Source organism: Sus scrofa, chromosome 1 (assembly GCF_000003025.6).
Source record: "Sus scrofa isolate TJ Tabasco breed Duroc chromosome 1, Sscrofa11.1, whole genome shotgun sequence".
Taxonomy (NCBI): Eukaryota; Metazoa; Chordata; class Mammalia; order Artiodactyla; family Suidae; genus Sus; species Sus scrofa.
In genome coordinates, this window is record NC_010443.5 from 256,867,506 (window position 1) to 256,885,175 (window position 17,670).

Sequence of the window (17,670 nt, forward strand, 5' to 3'; positions counted from 1 at the left end):
GTGGAGTGAGAGAGAGAATGAGTACAAATGCTCACTGCCATAGGACTGAAGCAGATGGAAAGAATGGAAGGAAACTGATAAGAATAAAGGGCCTACTAGGTGCCAGAAATGGACATATAGGGTACATATATTTTTAGTTCCACATGCACATTCTAAAGTCCAATATATTATTACCACCTTTTGAGCTTGGTCTCAAAACTTAGATTTTTTCATAGGCTACCCAACCATGAAATGGTAGAGTCACAGAATTTGAAGCCAGATTTTAAAATTTCAAATCCCCTGCAACGCCTTCTCAGTGAGGTTCATTGGTTGTCCTTTGATAGATTCCAGAGGAGAACTGTGAAACAACCCTGCATCCTAGGACTATCTTCAATCCACTTCTTCCTCTCCATCCCTCTCTGCTGTCCTCATTCCAGATGCAGTATCTCTTCACAGAGCTGATACAATAGCCCCTTAAGCCTCTCTCCTCTACCCCATACTCTACAGAGATCATTCTAAAACCCAAATCTAACCCTTTCACTGCTGCATAAGACAAATCAATGGTTCCTTGGTCTGCATTTTGAGGTCTTGCAAGTTCTGCCTCTTCAATCTTATATACTATGTATCTCAGCTATGCTGAACCTTCTGCTGTTCCTTTATGTCCCCCTTCAATTTCCTACCTTTTTGTCTTTATTTCATTTGTACCCTCTGCTGGTGATGTAATAACATCCTAATTCTAAATGGTCAATGCCATCCGTTCTTCCAGACCCAGGTAAATGCACCTGCCCCAGGCACACTGGCCAGGAGAGATCACAGCCTCCTCAGAATTCCCCTGCTCTATTGTGAGGCAAATCACCCTCTACCCCAAGAGGACTATCTGCTTCCAAGTTTCTCCTCAGCGCTGAGCAATAAATGTTCAAATTTCAGCTGCGCTACTGCCTATGAGAAGAATGCATTTCCACGTGTGGATGCTGGAGCCAGAGAGCTTTGTGTTAGATTCAGGGTTCTGCCATTTACTAATTAGTTGACCTTGAACAAGTCATTTAGTGCTTCTGTCTTAGTTTCCTTATATATGAAATGGGGATAGTATCTAGAAAGTACCATATTGTGAAGGTTCAGTGAGTCAGTGGACATACAGGTCTTAACACAACACATAGAGGTAGTAAGAGCTTGAAGAGTGGTTGATGACATTAGTGACCAGAGTCAGGGCTGTACCATTGCCAAGTATGTCCTCAGCTAATAATTCCAGATGTTTACATGTAGGCCTGACTTCATCCATTCATCCTGTTATAGCTATTCCTGACCTTTGGTGTTTTCTAAATTGAGTACCTACTAAATCTCAGATTCCTAACAGTGGTTTCTAAACCTATCCCACTCTTGGACTTCTGATAATCTTAGTTCTTCTCTGTGATCATGAGAACTACATTAGGGGAGTTCCCGTCGTGGCGCAGTGGTTAATGAATCCAACTAGGAACCATGAGGTTGCGGGTTCGATCCCTGGCCTTGCTCAGTGGGTTAACGATCCGGCGTTGCCGTGAGCTGTGGTGTAGGTTGCAGATGCGGCTCGGATCCCGCGTTGCTGTGGCTCTGGCGTAGGCCGGTGGCTACAGCTCCGATTCAACCCCTAGCCTGGGAACCTCCATATGCCGCGGGAGCGGCCCAAGAAATAGCAACAATAACAACAACAACAACAAAAAGACAAAAGACAAAAAAAAAAAAAAAAAAAAAAAGAACTACATTAGGGATGGGCTCACGGAGCAGTAGGAGAGAAAAAGGAGAGAAGGCATCTCTTGTTATGTTAAATGGGGAAGATGATCCCAAATTTGCCAAATATCATGCCCAAAGTGCTCCTGGGAGTTGCTCAGAGAGAAGAGAGATGTGTGAGCAACTTTACAGAAGGCAGGACAATCAGCCAATCACGTTTCTCTTTCATGGTCATCCCTGATGAAGTTCTATTAAAAAACATCTCATATGCACTTGATATTGAGCACCTCTGTCTATGGGAACTGCTATGACTTGAGCTTTGCATGTGTAAACTACTCTATTTGTTTCGCAATGAAACTCTCATGTAGAGTTACCTCACCTTACAGATATGGACATTGAGACCCAAGGAAAAGAGGTATCTTGTACAGCCAGAAGGTGTCTGAGATTTGCCTGGATGCTAAGATAGCTTAACTCAAAACTCCAGGCTCTTAGCCTCTGAGACACCCATAGTGACTGGGGGCACATGTCTTCTTGTATCTAAGACAAGAGAGAAGCAGGTGAACTACAGTGGAGTCAAAAGCCCTGGTCTAGCCCAGCTCTGATGATGCTTCTCTGAGGGACCAAGGACAGACCCATCCTCTAAAGGGATGCTTCAGTTTCTCCTCTAAAAAGAGAAGATTAAGGTCTCTGGTGTCTAAGTCCTTAAGCTCTATTGTGTTGTGATTCAGATGTAAGAGCAGAATGGGGTTGCTGGGTCATGGGGGGAGTCTGTCCTTGGGGGAAAGGAGAACAGAGCAGAAAGAACACTGCCAGAAATCTGGATTCTGTCTTGCCTCTGAGTTTTTACACATCGTTCATGGTGATCTCCTGCAGTCTGCTAACACCTTTCCAGTGATGACCTCAAGACCACTCACAGCAACAGCTTCTCTCACAGATGGAGGTGGGAGTTTGGGGTTGGGGGGTAAGCCTCTCAGCATGTGCTACTGGATCCACAGCCAAGACAAGGGGAGCAGGGAAAGGCCTGGCTTCAAGTGTGGGTCATTCCTATCTTTAGGAGTTCCCAGAGTCCTAGAAGGTCAGAGAAGGAGGAGAGTTCACCAACCAGTCCCCTCACTGCCATGAGGAAGAAACTGAGGTTCAGAAAGAAGTTCTTTGTCTAAGGTCCTGGTTGATAGGCAGCATTGCTGGGCACAGAGCCCATTGTGGCTGGAGATTTGCCTCCCTCACAACTTTGCACCCCATCCTCTTCTACAGGGTCAGAATGAATATGTGTGTGCCCTTTGAGACCTGCATGGATCTACAGACGGTTGAAGACATTGGGCCGTCTTCCTGTGTCTTCTCTTAACTTGAATAAATAGTCCAGTTTCCTGAAATGTTCCCAGGGACATGATTTCTAGGGCCCTTAGTGACCTGCTTCCTCTCCTCTGGACACTGTTCAGATGCTTAGTCTTCCCTTCACAGGTCAACTCTTCCTTGCAGTCATGACTCTGGCCCACCCCATCCCCCCTTGAATCTTTTCCATGTTCCTCCCAGGGCCCCGATGTGGCTGATGAGACCCTCACCTGCTCTGTAAAATTTCTACAAACATGGAGGCTTAAAACAACAGCAATGCATCATCTCACAGTTCTGGAAGCTAAAGTCTGAAATCAAGAGTGTCAGCCAGGCCGTGCTCCTTCTGAATGCTCTTGGGAAGACTCTTCCATGTCTCTTTCAGCTTCTGAAGGCTGCAGGCATTCCTTGGCTTGTGGTGGCATAACGCTCATCTCCAGCTTCATCACCACATGGTCTTCTTCTCTATGTGTGTCTTTCTGTGTCCTCTCTTCTTATAGTGACACCAGCCACTGTTATCACCTTTGATTTAGGAACCAACCTAATAGCAGCGCAATCTCAGCTTGATCCTTAATTCGTGACATTTTCAAAGACTCTAAGACTGCATGCATTCTGAGGTATCAGGTAGACATGAACTCTGGGGGTTGGAGGGGACGCTATTTAACTCAGGGCAACCCTTCCTCCTCTTTCTTAGGAGGACTGTGTAGTAAGTAGATCTGCAGAGGCCTGGCTGCTTAGTGACCTTTCCTCCATGGGCCCTGGGCTTTCCCATCAGAGCATGACATGAAGCTTCATAGAACTCATCCCCTCTGCTTCCCCATCATGACTATGAGCTCCATGAGGGCAGAGGCTGTGTTTGGCTTGGTTCGTTCTGAACACCAAGTGACTTTCTTAGTATAAGGTGCACTGCAGATGCTCAACAGGTATGTTCTTTTCCTGAGCATTCTGCACCGTGGCCAGTTATTAGAATAGGAAAAGTTGTTTCCCGATGTTTCCAGAACGCAGCTGAGCCCATGCTGCTCCACGCTGGCCCAGCACACGCCCCACTCAGGGTACCACTCACTGGATGCCCGATGTGTGGGGACCCCATCCTGCCCCTTTCCTTGCACCACATGGCTTCTGTCTCTCAACTCAACCTAGCCTGTTCTCCACATGGCTGCAGAGTTGTCACCAAAAACACAGGTTTAAATATAGCCTCAACTTCTGCAAAAGCTTTTCCTGGCTCCCCACTCCTGCAGGATCAAGTCCAGCTCCTGTGCCCGGCATTCAAGGACCAGCTCTCCAGTGCGGTCTCACCTCCCATCTTTCTACGCTCCATGCATTCTTCAGAGGAGCAGCTTGTGCCCTGTCCCTCTGGAAGCCTGGCTGGCGTCCATTCCTGGATGAAGTCCTGATGCAGTCTGAGCAAAGAACAGTCTGCCTGAGAGTCCCCAGCAGGTTTCAGGAGCCTCACTGTCTGTCGGCTGAAAAACAGCGTTATTTTTCCTCTACGAGGCTCTCTTGGCTTGGGACTCACGGCTGTATTTGCTTCTGGCTCAAGGACAGCTCTTTCCCTCTCTGGGGCCCCAGCTGAGCACTTTGGAGAGGTTAGTGTGACCTGATGCTCGATGGAATTGAGACTTGAGTAGCTCGGCTACCCCCCTCACCCCACCCCCTGACCAACAGACAGGGCACCACAGCCAGAGAAAGTTCACATTCCATCCGGGTTTTGGGACACCAGAGGCCCACGGCCCCCCCACTGAGCTCTGTGACCCCTGGCCACACCCAACTGGCTGTTCACCCCAGTGTCATGTAATAGGCCCAGACCCTTGTTCTTAGGCTAGAGTGGGACAGGGAAGGGGAGAAGGGTGGCAGAGGGGTGGGGGCAGGTGGTGGGGGTTGCACAGGAGGATGGAAGAAGAGAAGGCCTGGGACCAAGCATGATAGGACATGACAGGGTGAGAAATAATAAGAAAAGCAGAAAGAGACAGGTATACAGATGCAGAGAGCAGGTTTCAGACAAGTACATGGAGATGCAAAAGCTCTGAGACAGACAGAAAGATGGGAAGTCAGAGTGCTGAGAGAGAGGTAGCTTCCATGGCCAAAGCAGAGAACAAAAACCAGGGATGGGGGATGGAGGAGAGATGTGAGAAAAACAGGAGGGGACACGGGGGACAGCAAGAAAGGGAGGGAAGGAGAGAGGGAGAAAGGAAAGAAGAATGAGAGGGAGGAAGCGGTGGAGGGAAGAAGGGAGAAGGAGAGAGAGAGAGAGTTGAAGAGAAAAAAAGAGCTGAGAAAGTTTCACAGTGGGGAGAAAAAGCCAGTAAAGAGCAAGGCAGGGATTGTCAGGCCCACATTGGCTTCTTTCACTGGTGTGTCCTGGATCAACCTTGGGCCTCGGCCTCAGCTCCCAAAGGCTGCAGCTCAGGTCCCTGGTCGTTATGGAAGGCTTCCTCTGTGCACCTCTCCTTCCTCCTAGGAGCTGAAGGACCCCTGAGAAGCCAGTCCAGGCACACTGGGGACTTGGCTCAGGAGGCCCATGGCACAGACTGAGTCATTGGAGCTGGGAGCAAGAAGAAGTACGTTGCTGTATGAAGCTCTTCCAGCCAGACTCAAACCTCCCCTCTCCAACGGGTTTGAGCCCACGTCCTTGCCTCAGTGCTGATCTTCCGAGATACGCAGCTTCTCGACTCAGCTGAATTCATGCAACATCCTTCAGGATGGCCCCATTCAATCCTTTCTCCACAAATGGAGAAATGCAGGCCTCCAAAATAGAAACTCCTTGTCCAGGGCCTCACAGCCGCTTAGGGCCAGACACAGGATGACCCTCAGGCCCTCATCTCCCTTCATCTGGGCAAGTGTTTAGAAAAGCCAGCCCCGGAGGGCTCCTGATGACTTTCATGCTTTTTCCAGTAAATTCTGTGCTGATTCTTGGCACAAAGAGAGGAAATGAAGAGGGTAGGGTAGGAATGTAAATAAAAGGAAACTTTGGGATTCCATCTAATATGTAATTATAGTATCCATGGCGGTGGCCTTGGCTGCTTCTTCCATGTGCTGCCTGGGCTGTGCCCCAGCAGGGGTGGGGGTGCCTTGGAGGTGATGGGGAGCCCAGCAATGCTCCATCCAAGGCTCTGAGCCCCCTGGACTTTGGGAATAGTATCTTTGGGCCAGGAGCCTGGACTTGTTTGCAGAAACACATGGCAGTCTGGAGACGCAGGGAAACAACTCAGCAGATGAGAGCTGGGGATCCTGGACATCTCAAAAGTGGCACTGAGAGCATGTCCCTAGGAGGAGCAGGGGTCCTTGTACAGACTCAGGGTTCAGCTGCTTGTGTGGAACTGCCAGGGTCACAGAGGTGGGGCAAAGTCTGGAGTTCAGTGGTAGCCATGCAGCTTTCAGTGTCCCCACCCCAAATCTGTTTCCCGTTGTGTTTCCAATTTCTCTGAACACAGATCTTTGCACAAAAGATGACTTTAAGCAGCTTTTATCCTTGACCTTTGCCGTTTGTTCATATCCAATTCTTCTCATAACCCAGTGTGGTAATTTCAGGTTTAAGCTCTAGAAATAAATTGGCTGAATTCAAATCCTTTCTTCTTCACTTACTAGCTTTGAGGCTCTTGCAAGTCATCTAACTTATCTGTGCTTTAGCAGTCTAATCTGTTGGATAAGAATATCAGTCACTGGGAGTTTGGGGTTAGTGGATGCAAACTATTACATTTAGAATGGATAAGCAATGAGGTCCTGCTGTACAGCACAGGGAACTATATCCAATCTCTTGTGATAGAACATGATAGAAGATAGTATGAGAAAAAGAATGTGTATATTTGTATGACTGGGTCACTTTGTTGTACAGCGGAAAGCGACAGAACATTATAAATCAACTACAATAAAAAATGGAAAAGAAAAGAATAGCAGTCACTGACTTAGCTACTTTGAGGATTAAATTAGAAAAAAAATTTATGATAAGTAGGTAGATAGATAGACAGGCAGACATAGAAACCTGGAGATGGATATAGAAATATAGAGATATGGGAGTCCCCGCCATGGCACAGTGGAAACGAGTTCAACTAGGAACCATGACGTTGTGGGTTTGACCCCTGGCCTCGCTCAGTGGGTTAGGGATCCGGTGTTGCCGTGAGCTGTGGTGTAGGTCGCAGACGTGGCTTGGATCTGATATTGCTGTGGCGTATCCGATTGGACCCTTAGCCTGGGAACCTCCATGTGCTGCAAGTGTGGCCCTAAAAACCAACCAACCAAACAAAAAAATACAGCCTGACACATAATGGATGTCCCCTGACTATCTGGTGACAAAGTGAGTTAAAGATGGTGAGTGAGTGAAGGAGGGAAGTCAGAATTCTCCAGATTTCTGCACTGACTTGGAAATGTATTCAAATCATTCAACAATTTATTGGATTTTTTCCTCCTGGCATCAGACACTGTTTTAGGCACCAGGGATGAAGAATAAAGAAGGCAGACACAGACCCTGCTCTATGTGGCCCACGGTATAGTGTGAAAAGACAGACAACAATCAAGTAAACTAGATACTAAATCACAGCAGCTTTCGTAAGTGCCATGCCTTTGTGTGTGTCTGTGGTAGAACATGTGGTCAAAGAGGGCCTGCCTAAGGAGGTAATATTTAATCATGAACCTGAAGGAGAATAAGGTACCAATCAAGGGAAGAGTCAGGAGAAGGCCATCCTGGGAGGAGTAGAAGCAAAGACCTTGAGGAAGGTACATTCTAACACATTCTAGCAAGTGTGCCTGGGGAGTAATGAGGAAAGAATCTGTGTCAGAAAAAAAGGATTAATTTGTTCCCCCACCAAATGCTGTGAACACAATGGTCAACAGGAGCAACCCCAGCAGAGCTGTTTAGGTAAAGTACACAATGAAAAAGAGTAACAGCAGTGATTATTCCTCTTCTTTCCACCATTTATTAAGTACCGACCATGGGGTAGACACTGTCTTGTGTTCTTGGCATGTTCCAGTTTGTTGAATCCTAACAATCTCATGAACTATGTCCCATTCTGATTGCATTTTACACATGACAAAACGGACACCCAGAGAGGTTAAGAGATTTGCCCAAGGCCACACATTGTAGGTGTTGCAGCAAAGGTAAAAACTCACCTTTGTCTGATTTCAAAGGCCTCATTTAAAGGTATGTAGGTGAATCAAAACTACGGTGAGATACCACCTCACATGTGTCAGAATGGTCATCATTAACAAGTCAACAAATAACAAATGCTGCCGAGGGTGTGGAGAAGAGGGAACTCTCCTACACTGTTGGTGGGGATGTAAATTGGTACAACCACTGTGGAAAACAATATAGAACTACCATATGATCCACAATCCCACTCCTGGGCATATATCCAGATAAAAGTTTCCTTTAAAAAGACACAGGCACCCCTATGTTCACTGCAGCATTATTCACAATGGCCAAGACATGGAAACAACCTAAATGTCCATGAAGAGAGGAATGGATTAAGAAGATGTGGTATATATACACAATGGAATACTACTTAGCCACAAAAAAGAACAAAATAATGCCATTTGCAGCAACATGGATGGAACTAGAAGACTCTCATACTAAGTGAAGTAAGAAAAAGACAAATATCATGTGATCACACTTATATCTGGAATCTAATATATGGCACAAATGAAACTATCTACAAAAAAGAAACAAACTCATGGACATGAAGAACAGACTTGTGGTTGCCGAGGGCGAGGGAGTGGGATGGACTAGGAGTTTGGAGTTAGTAGATGCAAACTATTGCATTTGGACTGGAAAAGCAATGAGATTCTGCTGTATAGCACAGGGAACGCTATCTAGACACTTGAGATGGAACATGATGGAGGGTAATGTGAGAAAAAGAATGTATATATATGTATGACTGAGTCACTCTGCTATACAGCAGAAATTGACAGAACAATGTAAATCAACTATAATAGAAAAAATAAAAAGCCAAAAAAAAAAAAAAAAAAAAGTATGTAGGTATGGTAGGGTGTGGGGAGGGCCGTGTGGATTCAAAGCATCATTTGCCCCTCCCTTTGTTGTCTTCTGACAAACAGAGTGATCATGATGACTTGTCATGTTCACTTCATCTTATGACAAATTCAAAGCACTTTCTCATATATTGTCCAGATTAATCTTTGGAACAACCTAAGGAATTATAACTGATTATCTCAATTTCGCAGATTAAAAATTAGTTAGCTCCATTTTACAGATGAGAAAGATGAGGTATGAACTATCTTTCCTGGGGATCTGCAGGCTGTGATCTGGGTCTTCCTGTCCTCAGTGTTCTTTCCATTGCAAATGTTTGCTCACAGTTACAGAAGGCCCTCTTTCACAGGTATTTGAGACAATTCCACCTGTACACCTGGACAAGGGCAGGGACAGTACATGGCAGGGGAGGTGTGCAGAGTCAGCTTGAGTGTGCATCTCAGCTCTATCTCTTCTTATCATAGGACTCTGGATAAAATGTTTACTCCTGTAAGTCCTAGTTTGCCCATCCGTGAAATGAAATAAGATGAGGAGGAGGAGGATGGTGGCAGGTCCACAGGGTGATGGCGCAGATTAAATGAGAGGCCATGCACGTGTAGCATCCTTAGCATGGTTCCTGACACAGAGTGAGCACTCCACGAACAACCACCATCACCAACCACTGCTACCCAGGGATTACTGAATCAAGGCTTTCATGTGCAATCAGCTCTGCCTCAGTGCGCAAGTCCTACAGTTCCCTGAGTCTAACCTTCCCATTTCACAGGTGAGAGCATCAAGGCCAGAGGAGGGGGAGGAAGCAGCCCCAGGTCTCTGGGAGCAAGTCTGGGAACTGTGGTCTGACTCCTGACCTTAGGCTCTTCACAATGCCTTCCGGGTCTCCGGGGCCTTGGTCTTCCTCTTCCTCCAACCCCACCCACCCCTGATAAGAAGGGGCATTTCCCCTGAGCCTTTGGTCCCGCCGTGGATGTTGGCATGTGGTTGTAGGACCAAGGCTCTCTTGGCACGCCTTTCACAGAGCCGAGGCCAAGGAGGTGAGGGCGGGCCTGCGGCAAGCCTCTGAATGTGTGGGAACGAGCCCCCCCACCCCAGGAATTAGGCCTGGCTGCTGCTGTATGTTTGCTCAGGACCCTTTGGCAGTCATCCACCATCAGAGAGAGGCAAGGCAGCCAAGACAAGACAGAGGCTAATTACCTCGGGTAATAGGGAATTGGGGAGCGGCGACTAGAAGGGTGTCTAGGCCTCTGGCCAGGCAAGGGCAGGGACCGTGAATGCTCAGCCTGGCCTGACCCATCCACCTTGAGCGGAGATTCCTGCTCAGGGTCACCCTCAGCCTCCAGCAAGTCCAAGGTGCAGGAGCTGGTCATGTTGTCAGATCTTCTGGGGACCCGCTGCCTCTGCTGCCCTTTGTTTGTTTTCATTCAAAAGTAAAACAAATGAAACAAACAAGGAAATTCAATTTAAACAAGCCCGAGTGCTGATGTTTCTGTTTTGTTACACCAGGGTGAGCTTAGGACAAAAAAAAAAAAAAAAAATCAGCCTTGACTTTCACTCCTCAGCTCCATGGTGCTGTGTAAAATTACATGGATGGAGGGGCTGCAGAAATAATTTGCTCTCCTAGGTGGGGTGGAGGGAGGGAGTGGGGATAAAGGGGGGCCATATTCAGAGAAAGAGAGAGAGGAACCAAAACTCAAATAAGAACCAGGACAGAGAAACGGAGATACACACATGGAAACAGAAATTAAGAGATTAACAAATAGAAAGGCAAAGAAGGAGAATGGCAAAGACAGTGAGCTATGCAGAAAATACACAGAAGGGGAATAAAAGGCAGGGAGAAACAGAGATGCAGAGAGGTAGGACAGGTAGAACAAAAGTATGGGAGGCAGAAAAGTTCAAAGAGCAAGAGCCCAGGAGGAGAAGTGAGAGTGAGAAAAAGGTGCCAGAGCAGAAGTACATATTCCCTGAACTTTCAAGCTAGGGTGGATCTAACGCATTGAAACTGTGAAAGAAGGAGAGGATGGGAACAAGGTCCCAGAGGCAGAAATGGGGGTAATGAGATGTGAACCCAAACTTCCGCCAGTGAGACTGGTCCACCATGCCTGTATCACCTGAATCCTTCCATCATGCCTTCTGGCAACATGGATGGGGGGTTTCTGTGCCCAGCTGTGCTTAAGTAAAACTCAGGGATCTGGACCCACGTTCTCCTTTCATCCCATTTCTCCCCAAAGGATCCTGGGTACTCATTCTTTCTGGAGCTAGTGGGACCCCACCTTGTCTCACAGAGAATAGCTCTTCCATAATTGTCCTTAGAAAGGAGAGATACTGAAAACCAGTGGTTGAGTCAAGGAGAATGAAACAGGAAGAAGAAAAAGTAACTAACATTTCCTGCAGGGCTTCTAGAGCCCAGGCATTCCGGTAAACCCCGTTCATGAAGTTTCTTACTTAATACTCTTCCCTATAACTCTGCAAGATCAGAAAGATTAACCATCCCTCTTTTTCCCAGAGGGAGAAACTGTTGCACAGACCAGTAAGAAAAATGACTTTCCCTTGGGGCAGGTTATGAGTACGGGGCGGAATCAGGATTTGCACCCAGCTCAGCTTGTCCCCAAAGCTCAAGCTCTTTCCACTGCCACACATGGCCTTTTTGGCCCAAGAGGAAGAAAGCTAATTTTGGTAAGGAACAAGCAAAGCAGAAAATGAAAAACCCCAAGAACTGACACTGGAACTATTTTAAAACTTGAGACCGAGTCAGTCAGACTTCATGGGAGGAGAACTGCCAGTGGGATGAGAGACAGGTCCAAACAACACCCTGGCTCCTTGTCAGAGCGGCCCGGATCCCGGGGCCATTAATAAAATCGATTTCAAAAATAAAATAAAGAAGTGTTCTGAGTTAGGGATGACAAGCACATTTCCAGGACAGGAGAAGAAAGGAAGTTCCCGCTTCAAGGTTTCAAGAGGTGGAAGGAGTTGATAGTGGTCGTGGCAGGGTGGTGGGGTGGTGTCATGCAGTGAGGACAAGAAGTGAGGGCAAGAGTTCATCACTTCTGAAGGACAGCAGCTGACTTGTCAGCTCTCAGTGTTAATTGCTTTGGGGGGGCGGTCCATAAAACATTTCATTGCTCTCTACATAATGGGCCTGTAGGAGTCCAGCCTGGCTAATGCCAAGTTCCCACAATGTCACCCAGAGAGAGGGTTACTACTTGTGTCTCAGCCGACAGGACCCACCTGCCAGAGCTCTGTCCCCCTGCTGATAGATGCCCTCTCTCCCAGCAGTTAGAGAATGGAGGTGGAGGAGTGGAAATTAATTAGTACTACAGCAAGGGCAACAAGAACAAGAGTGATAACAGCTGATGCTTCTTAGGCTCCGACTGGGAGCTCATAAGAAAGTGAAGAATTTTTGTGCATCATTAGCTCATCAAAACCTCTTGGGCTCCCAGTGACTGGACATGGTATTATCCACATTTTCACAAAAGAGGAAATGGGGGCTGCAAGGTTAAGAAGTTCATGCAATGCCAACACAGCTGATAAAGCACAGGGCAGAGATCTGAATCCAGCTCTGTCTGCCTCCAGCCTACACCCTCAATGAGGGACGAAGGAAGCAGAAGCCGGACATCAGGAACTCTTTCAAAAAATGCTACTTTCTTCGAATGATCACAGGCTTCAGGGTTGGAGAGGATCATATGGCTTTTAATCTAGCCACATACTTGTGTTTCACAGACATGGTAACCCCAAAACCCAAGGGGTTGGTGATAGTGCTTACTGACTAAGGGGCTGTAGATCCATGCTCTCAAAATCTAAAAGCCAAGCCACCCCTTAAGGCCTCAGGTAAATGCTATCACCTCTGTGAAGTGTGCCCACATGTCCCACTGGAAGACACCTGAGAGCCTCATGTACTTTTGGGATTCCCTTCCTAGAACTCTCACTGTCCCCAGCTGATTTTGCCTTTCTGTATAAAATAAAACTTGGGCCCCAACATCTCTAAGGCAGTTTGTGGCAGAAACAGACAGAAACCCCGATTTCCACCTATTCCTGAGTTTGGTGCATGAATGCCTTGGGTGTTACCAATGAGCCTGAAAATGTCAGGTGCTCAAAAGAGTCCCAGGATCTTCCAAAAAGTCATGGTTTTCCAGAGGCAGTGGGAATGGGACGTTCTGGAGGTGAGAGAGATTTACAAATTGTGGAGGGCCTAAGATTTACTATGCACATATTTAGATACTATGCTGGGTGTTGTTCCTTGTTTAATTCTCATGCAACTCTGCAACCTAGGTTTTATTATTTGTTTGCCTGAGGCTCATGAGATAAAGTGACTTCTCTAAGGCCACATAACTAAACATGTCAAGGCCAGATATGAATCCAGTCTGTGGTCTTTTATACTACCATTAGGGTATAAGGTATCTGAGAAGAGAAACTCTGTCTTAGTCACATTCATACATGCATTCTAGCACAGTCTCAAGACATAGGAAATCTTCAGAACATGTCTCCTGAATATGTAAATGAGTTATGAATGAGTAAATTAAAATTTGAATGAAGAATTGATGAGCAAATAAGTAAACAAATGATAGAGTATAAGAGCAAATGAATGAAGAGAGGGATGGATAGATAGATACTGGAAAGAAGAGAGAGGAGGAGGAGGGATGGATGGAGAGATGGATACATGGATGGATAAGTGAACGAATCATTGAGGGAAGAAATAAAGACAAAAATGCATGACTTGAATAACTAGTCACCAAGGCTCACTTTGTCAAGGACTGAAGCTTTCTAGACTGGTAAGGGAGGTGGCCCATGGTTTTATAACTAGAGAAGGAAGAGAGCTGGTCTCTAGAACTCTATCTTATAGCTTATGATGGTTGTATCCAGATGTTTTAACACTGAGTTGTGAAACTAAGAAAAAAAATGAGCCCCTTTTCCCTCTGATATGAACAGGTGAGTCTCGGAAAGACTTCCTTTTGCATCTCCAGAAGTTTGGATACTTGACTCTAGTGTACTCTATACAAGAGAGATATGGCACTATTACCGAGGCACTGGATGGATCTATGAACCAAAAATCATGTGTATATATACAACATACATATATACACTTTGGATATTTTTTAGAGAAGATATCATGAAATTGAGAAAAGAATATCAGGTAGGAACTTGAAATTTTCCCTTTCTGGGCTGCATATTCTTCATCAGTAGGAGGAATGGTTTTGAGTTACTGGCCTCCCTGGACCCTTTATTATTTTTTTAATTAAAAATTTTTTTGGCTACATCTGTGGCACATGGAAGTTCCTGGGCCAGGGATTGAACTTGCGCCACAGTAGCAACCCAAGTAGCTGCAGTGGCAGCGCTGGATCCTTAACCTTAACCTGCTCCGCTGCAAAAGAACTCAAAGGAAAAGCACAGCTGTTTTTGTTCATTTCTTTTTTTTTTTTTTTTTTTTTTTTTTTCAGCCACACCGTGGCATGTATCTATCCCCAGGAGGTCAGAGATTGAACTCCTGCCATAGCGGTGACAACACTGAATCTTTACCTGCTAGGCCACCAGGGAACTCCTCCCTGGGCCCTTTAGCACTAACCTGGTATGATTCTGTGACTCACTGTGGTCATACTTCTCCAATGGACACTTCTAAACTACAGCATGTCAAGGTTCACACATAGACTGGCCTATAAAACATTTGGCTGGCCTGGACAGATTACTCACGCCTTGCCTCCCAGACTTAAAATTGTCCTGTCTGCTTCATGCTCCCCACACACAGAGTATGTCTTACTTGTAGAGACCGTCGGGCTCCAGACACTTGAAGATGACGGAGTAGATACTGACTTCAGGGACCTCTCCATGGCTCCGACCAGCTGCTACACAAGATGTGCCCAGGCCAGAGAGTAAGTCATCGGCAAAACTCAGGAATTCTCCTGGAGGGAGACAAAGAAAGATGAGCTCCCCAGCTCAGGCCTTGGTGAGCAGACATTCTTGTTGTTGTTTCAACCCATTAAAGGTCTGGATACCATTCTTAAAAGGATTAATGGACGGAACGAGCACAGGGTATGGATATGACACACATATCAGTGTCTAGTCCTGATAACTCTGTTTAAATTTATGCTTGCATTTTCTCAACTGTAAAGTAAGGATATGAATACCTACCTTTATAAGATTGTAGCATGGCTCGAATGAGGTAAATTATTGTGTAATAAAAAATGCATAAAAAGGCAAGGGGGGACAGTGCTTTCTGCCTACAGTAACTACTCTGGCTTTGTCATAGCCATTAACTTCCTCTTAACTCCTGAAGTAAGCTTCCTTCTTGGACTTGCAGTTTTCTGCTTTGTATGATGAAGGGGTTGGACCAAGGATGTAAAAGAGGTCTTATGTCATCGGTCATTCTTGCACACTGGTACTGGACTCATGGAGTGTTATGTTGCGTTGGACAGAGACTGGTCCAGCAAATTGGGGTGGAGTTCCATGATTGATTAGTGATGAAGTTCATGAGACAGGAAGGGTCAGGAAAAGAGCAAGTGCCCTGAACACCATGATTTCTAAAAGTGAGCCTAGCCTTTGGATTTTAGGAGGCTGCTGAAGTTTATTAAAATAGTGCTAATAAAGAAGGCTAGGTAAAGACTGGAAAGAATAACTGAACCTCTAGAATCTTGGGAACCAGTCTTAGCTTTGTTAAGAATTTGTTGTTACAGCTTTGGGCAACTAAATTCCCATCTCTGTGCTCTAGTTTTCTTCCCTGTAAAGTGGAGGTGCTAGAGTCACTATCAGGATTTCTGAAAAAATAAAATAAAAACTTTGTTGTGCGCAAAGATTATGAGAATAAACACTGCAGTACTGTTTAAACCATCAAGAACTTAAAAAAGGAGCTCCCATCGTGGCACAGTGGAAACAAATCCAACTAGGAACCATGAGGTTGTGGGTTTGATCCCTGGCCTCACTCAGTGGGTTAAGGATCCAGTATTGCCATCAGCTGTGGTAATAGGTTGCAGACACGGCTCAGATCTGATGTGGCTGTGGCATAGGCTGTAGCTCTGATTTGACCCTAGCCTGGGACCCTCTGTATGCCACAGGGGCGGCTCTAAAAGGCAAGAAAAAAAAAACTTAAAAGTAATTAAATGTTCAATGATATTGAAACAGTAATGTCAATTATAGTTCAATGATGCAATGGAATATTTTATAGCCATTAAAAATAATATTGCAGAAAAATTTGAAGCTATTTGAAAGGATATTCATGGCACTGTAAGCTAAAAAACAGGTTACATTATTAAAGAATAATTTAATTTTTGCTAGAAATTTTATACATATAACTAGAAAAAGGAGGAGGAAAATAAAGCAAATGCATAATTGTGGCTTTGTTTGGGAAGGGAGATGAGTACTTTTTCTCTCTTATTTTTTATTACCTCTCTCTCTCCCTCTTTTTTTTTTTTTTTTTTTTTTTGCTTTTTAGGGCCACACCTGTGGCATATGGAGGTTCCCAGGCTAGGGGTTGAATTGGAGCTGTAGCTTCCATCCTATGCCACAGCAATGCCAGATCCGAACTCTGCTACCTACACCACAGGTCATGGCAATGCTGGATCCTTAACCCACTGGGCAAGGCCAGTGATTGAACCTGCATCCTCATGGATACTAGGCAGATTTTTTTTCCACTGAGCCATGACAGGAACGCTGATTATCTCTATTTTTTAAGTTAGCGACAATGAACATGTATTACCTGTGTAACAAGAAAAAATTAATAAAACTTAATTTCTTAAATATAAAGTAAATGAACCAGACTAAATGGCCTCTAGGTTCCCTTCCAATTCTAAAATTGGATGATTTTAGAGCAAAACAGGTATGCGAGATATTTTATATCACATGATATGGAATGATATGAGGCCTTCCAACCCACTCTTCCTTTTCTTCCTCTTTCCTGATATGGAGGACCTTATGCTTTCTCCTTGCTGAGATTCTCAGTGATAAATAAGAGAAAGAAGTCTGTTCAACTATCTTCACTCTACTTGGGATTAAGGACAACCCAACATGACGGAACCATCATGGAACAGCGACGCTGAAGGAGTGCCTGAGAAGACACAGCCCTCATCTACCAGGAAACTGGGTGGACAGAATTTACGGATCACTTCCTTTGGGGCTTTCAAGAAGAGTTTTGTACTTCATGCACCTGTGAAGCATATGATACCTGTCTGATGAACTGTCTAGGTGGCCCTGGCATTCAGACAGACAACAGTTCTATAATGTATCTTTTTCCTATGGTCCAACACAGCAGATCTGATGGGTAGTGGTCTTTGTTTTCTGCTTTTTACAAAGACAGCACACAGTTCCTAGACTTGATACACAGAGGCCAGAGCAAGTTCTGAATCAGGCTGATATTAGTGACATACAAGCTCAGCAGCTGTTGCCAGACAGCCTTGGGACTGAATTCAAGTTCTACCATTTATTACAAGTCTCTTAACATCTCAAGTCTGTTCTACTTTCTGTAGCAAGAGGTCAAGGACTCTTTCATGAGTGTGGAGCCTAAAAAGAAAAGCTGAGTCAAGGAAGAAAGTCAATCTAGAACCAGAGGTTTTGCTAGGGAATGAAGAGGTAAGTTAAACCTTTTTTCATCATACATTTTGGCATCCCTATTTCTTCAATAGGCTTCCCACCTCAAGCTTCTTCCATAGCAAAATCAGAGGTCAACAATGTCTTCCAATAGGTACCAAAGCAAAATAAAGTAC

General features: G+C 45.4%; 1 protein-coding gene across 9 annotated transcripts in view; it reads right to left on the reverse strand.

Annotated features, from left to right (window-relative positions):
• The window catches only part of ASTN2 (astrotactin 2), a 915,211-nt gene that overhangs the window by 42,040 nt on the left and 855,501 nt on the right, over nt 1–17,670 (reverse strand). For all 9 annotated transcript variants that reach the window (XM_021074502.1, XM_021074486.1, XM_021074494.1 and 6 more), the window contains one exon: nt 14,736–14,877. In XM_021074502.1, coding sequence (XP_020930161.1) covers nt 14,736–14,877 — 142 coding nt within the window. The remainder of the gene's footprint in view (nt 1–14,735; nt 14,878–17,670) is intronic.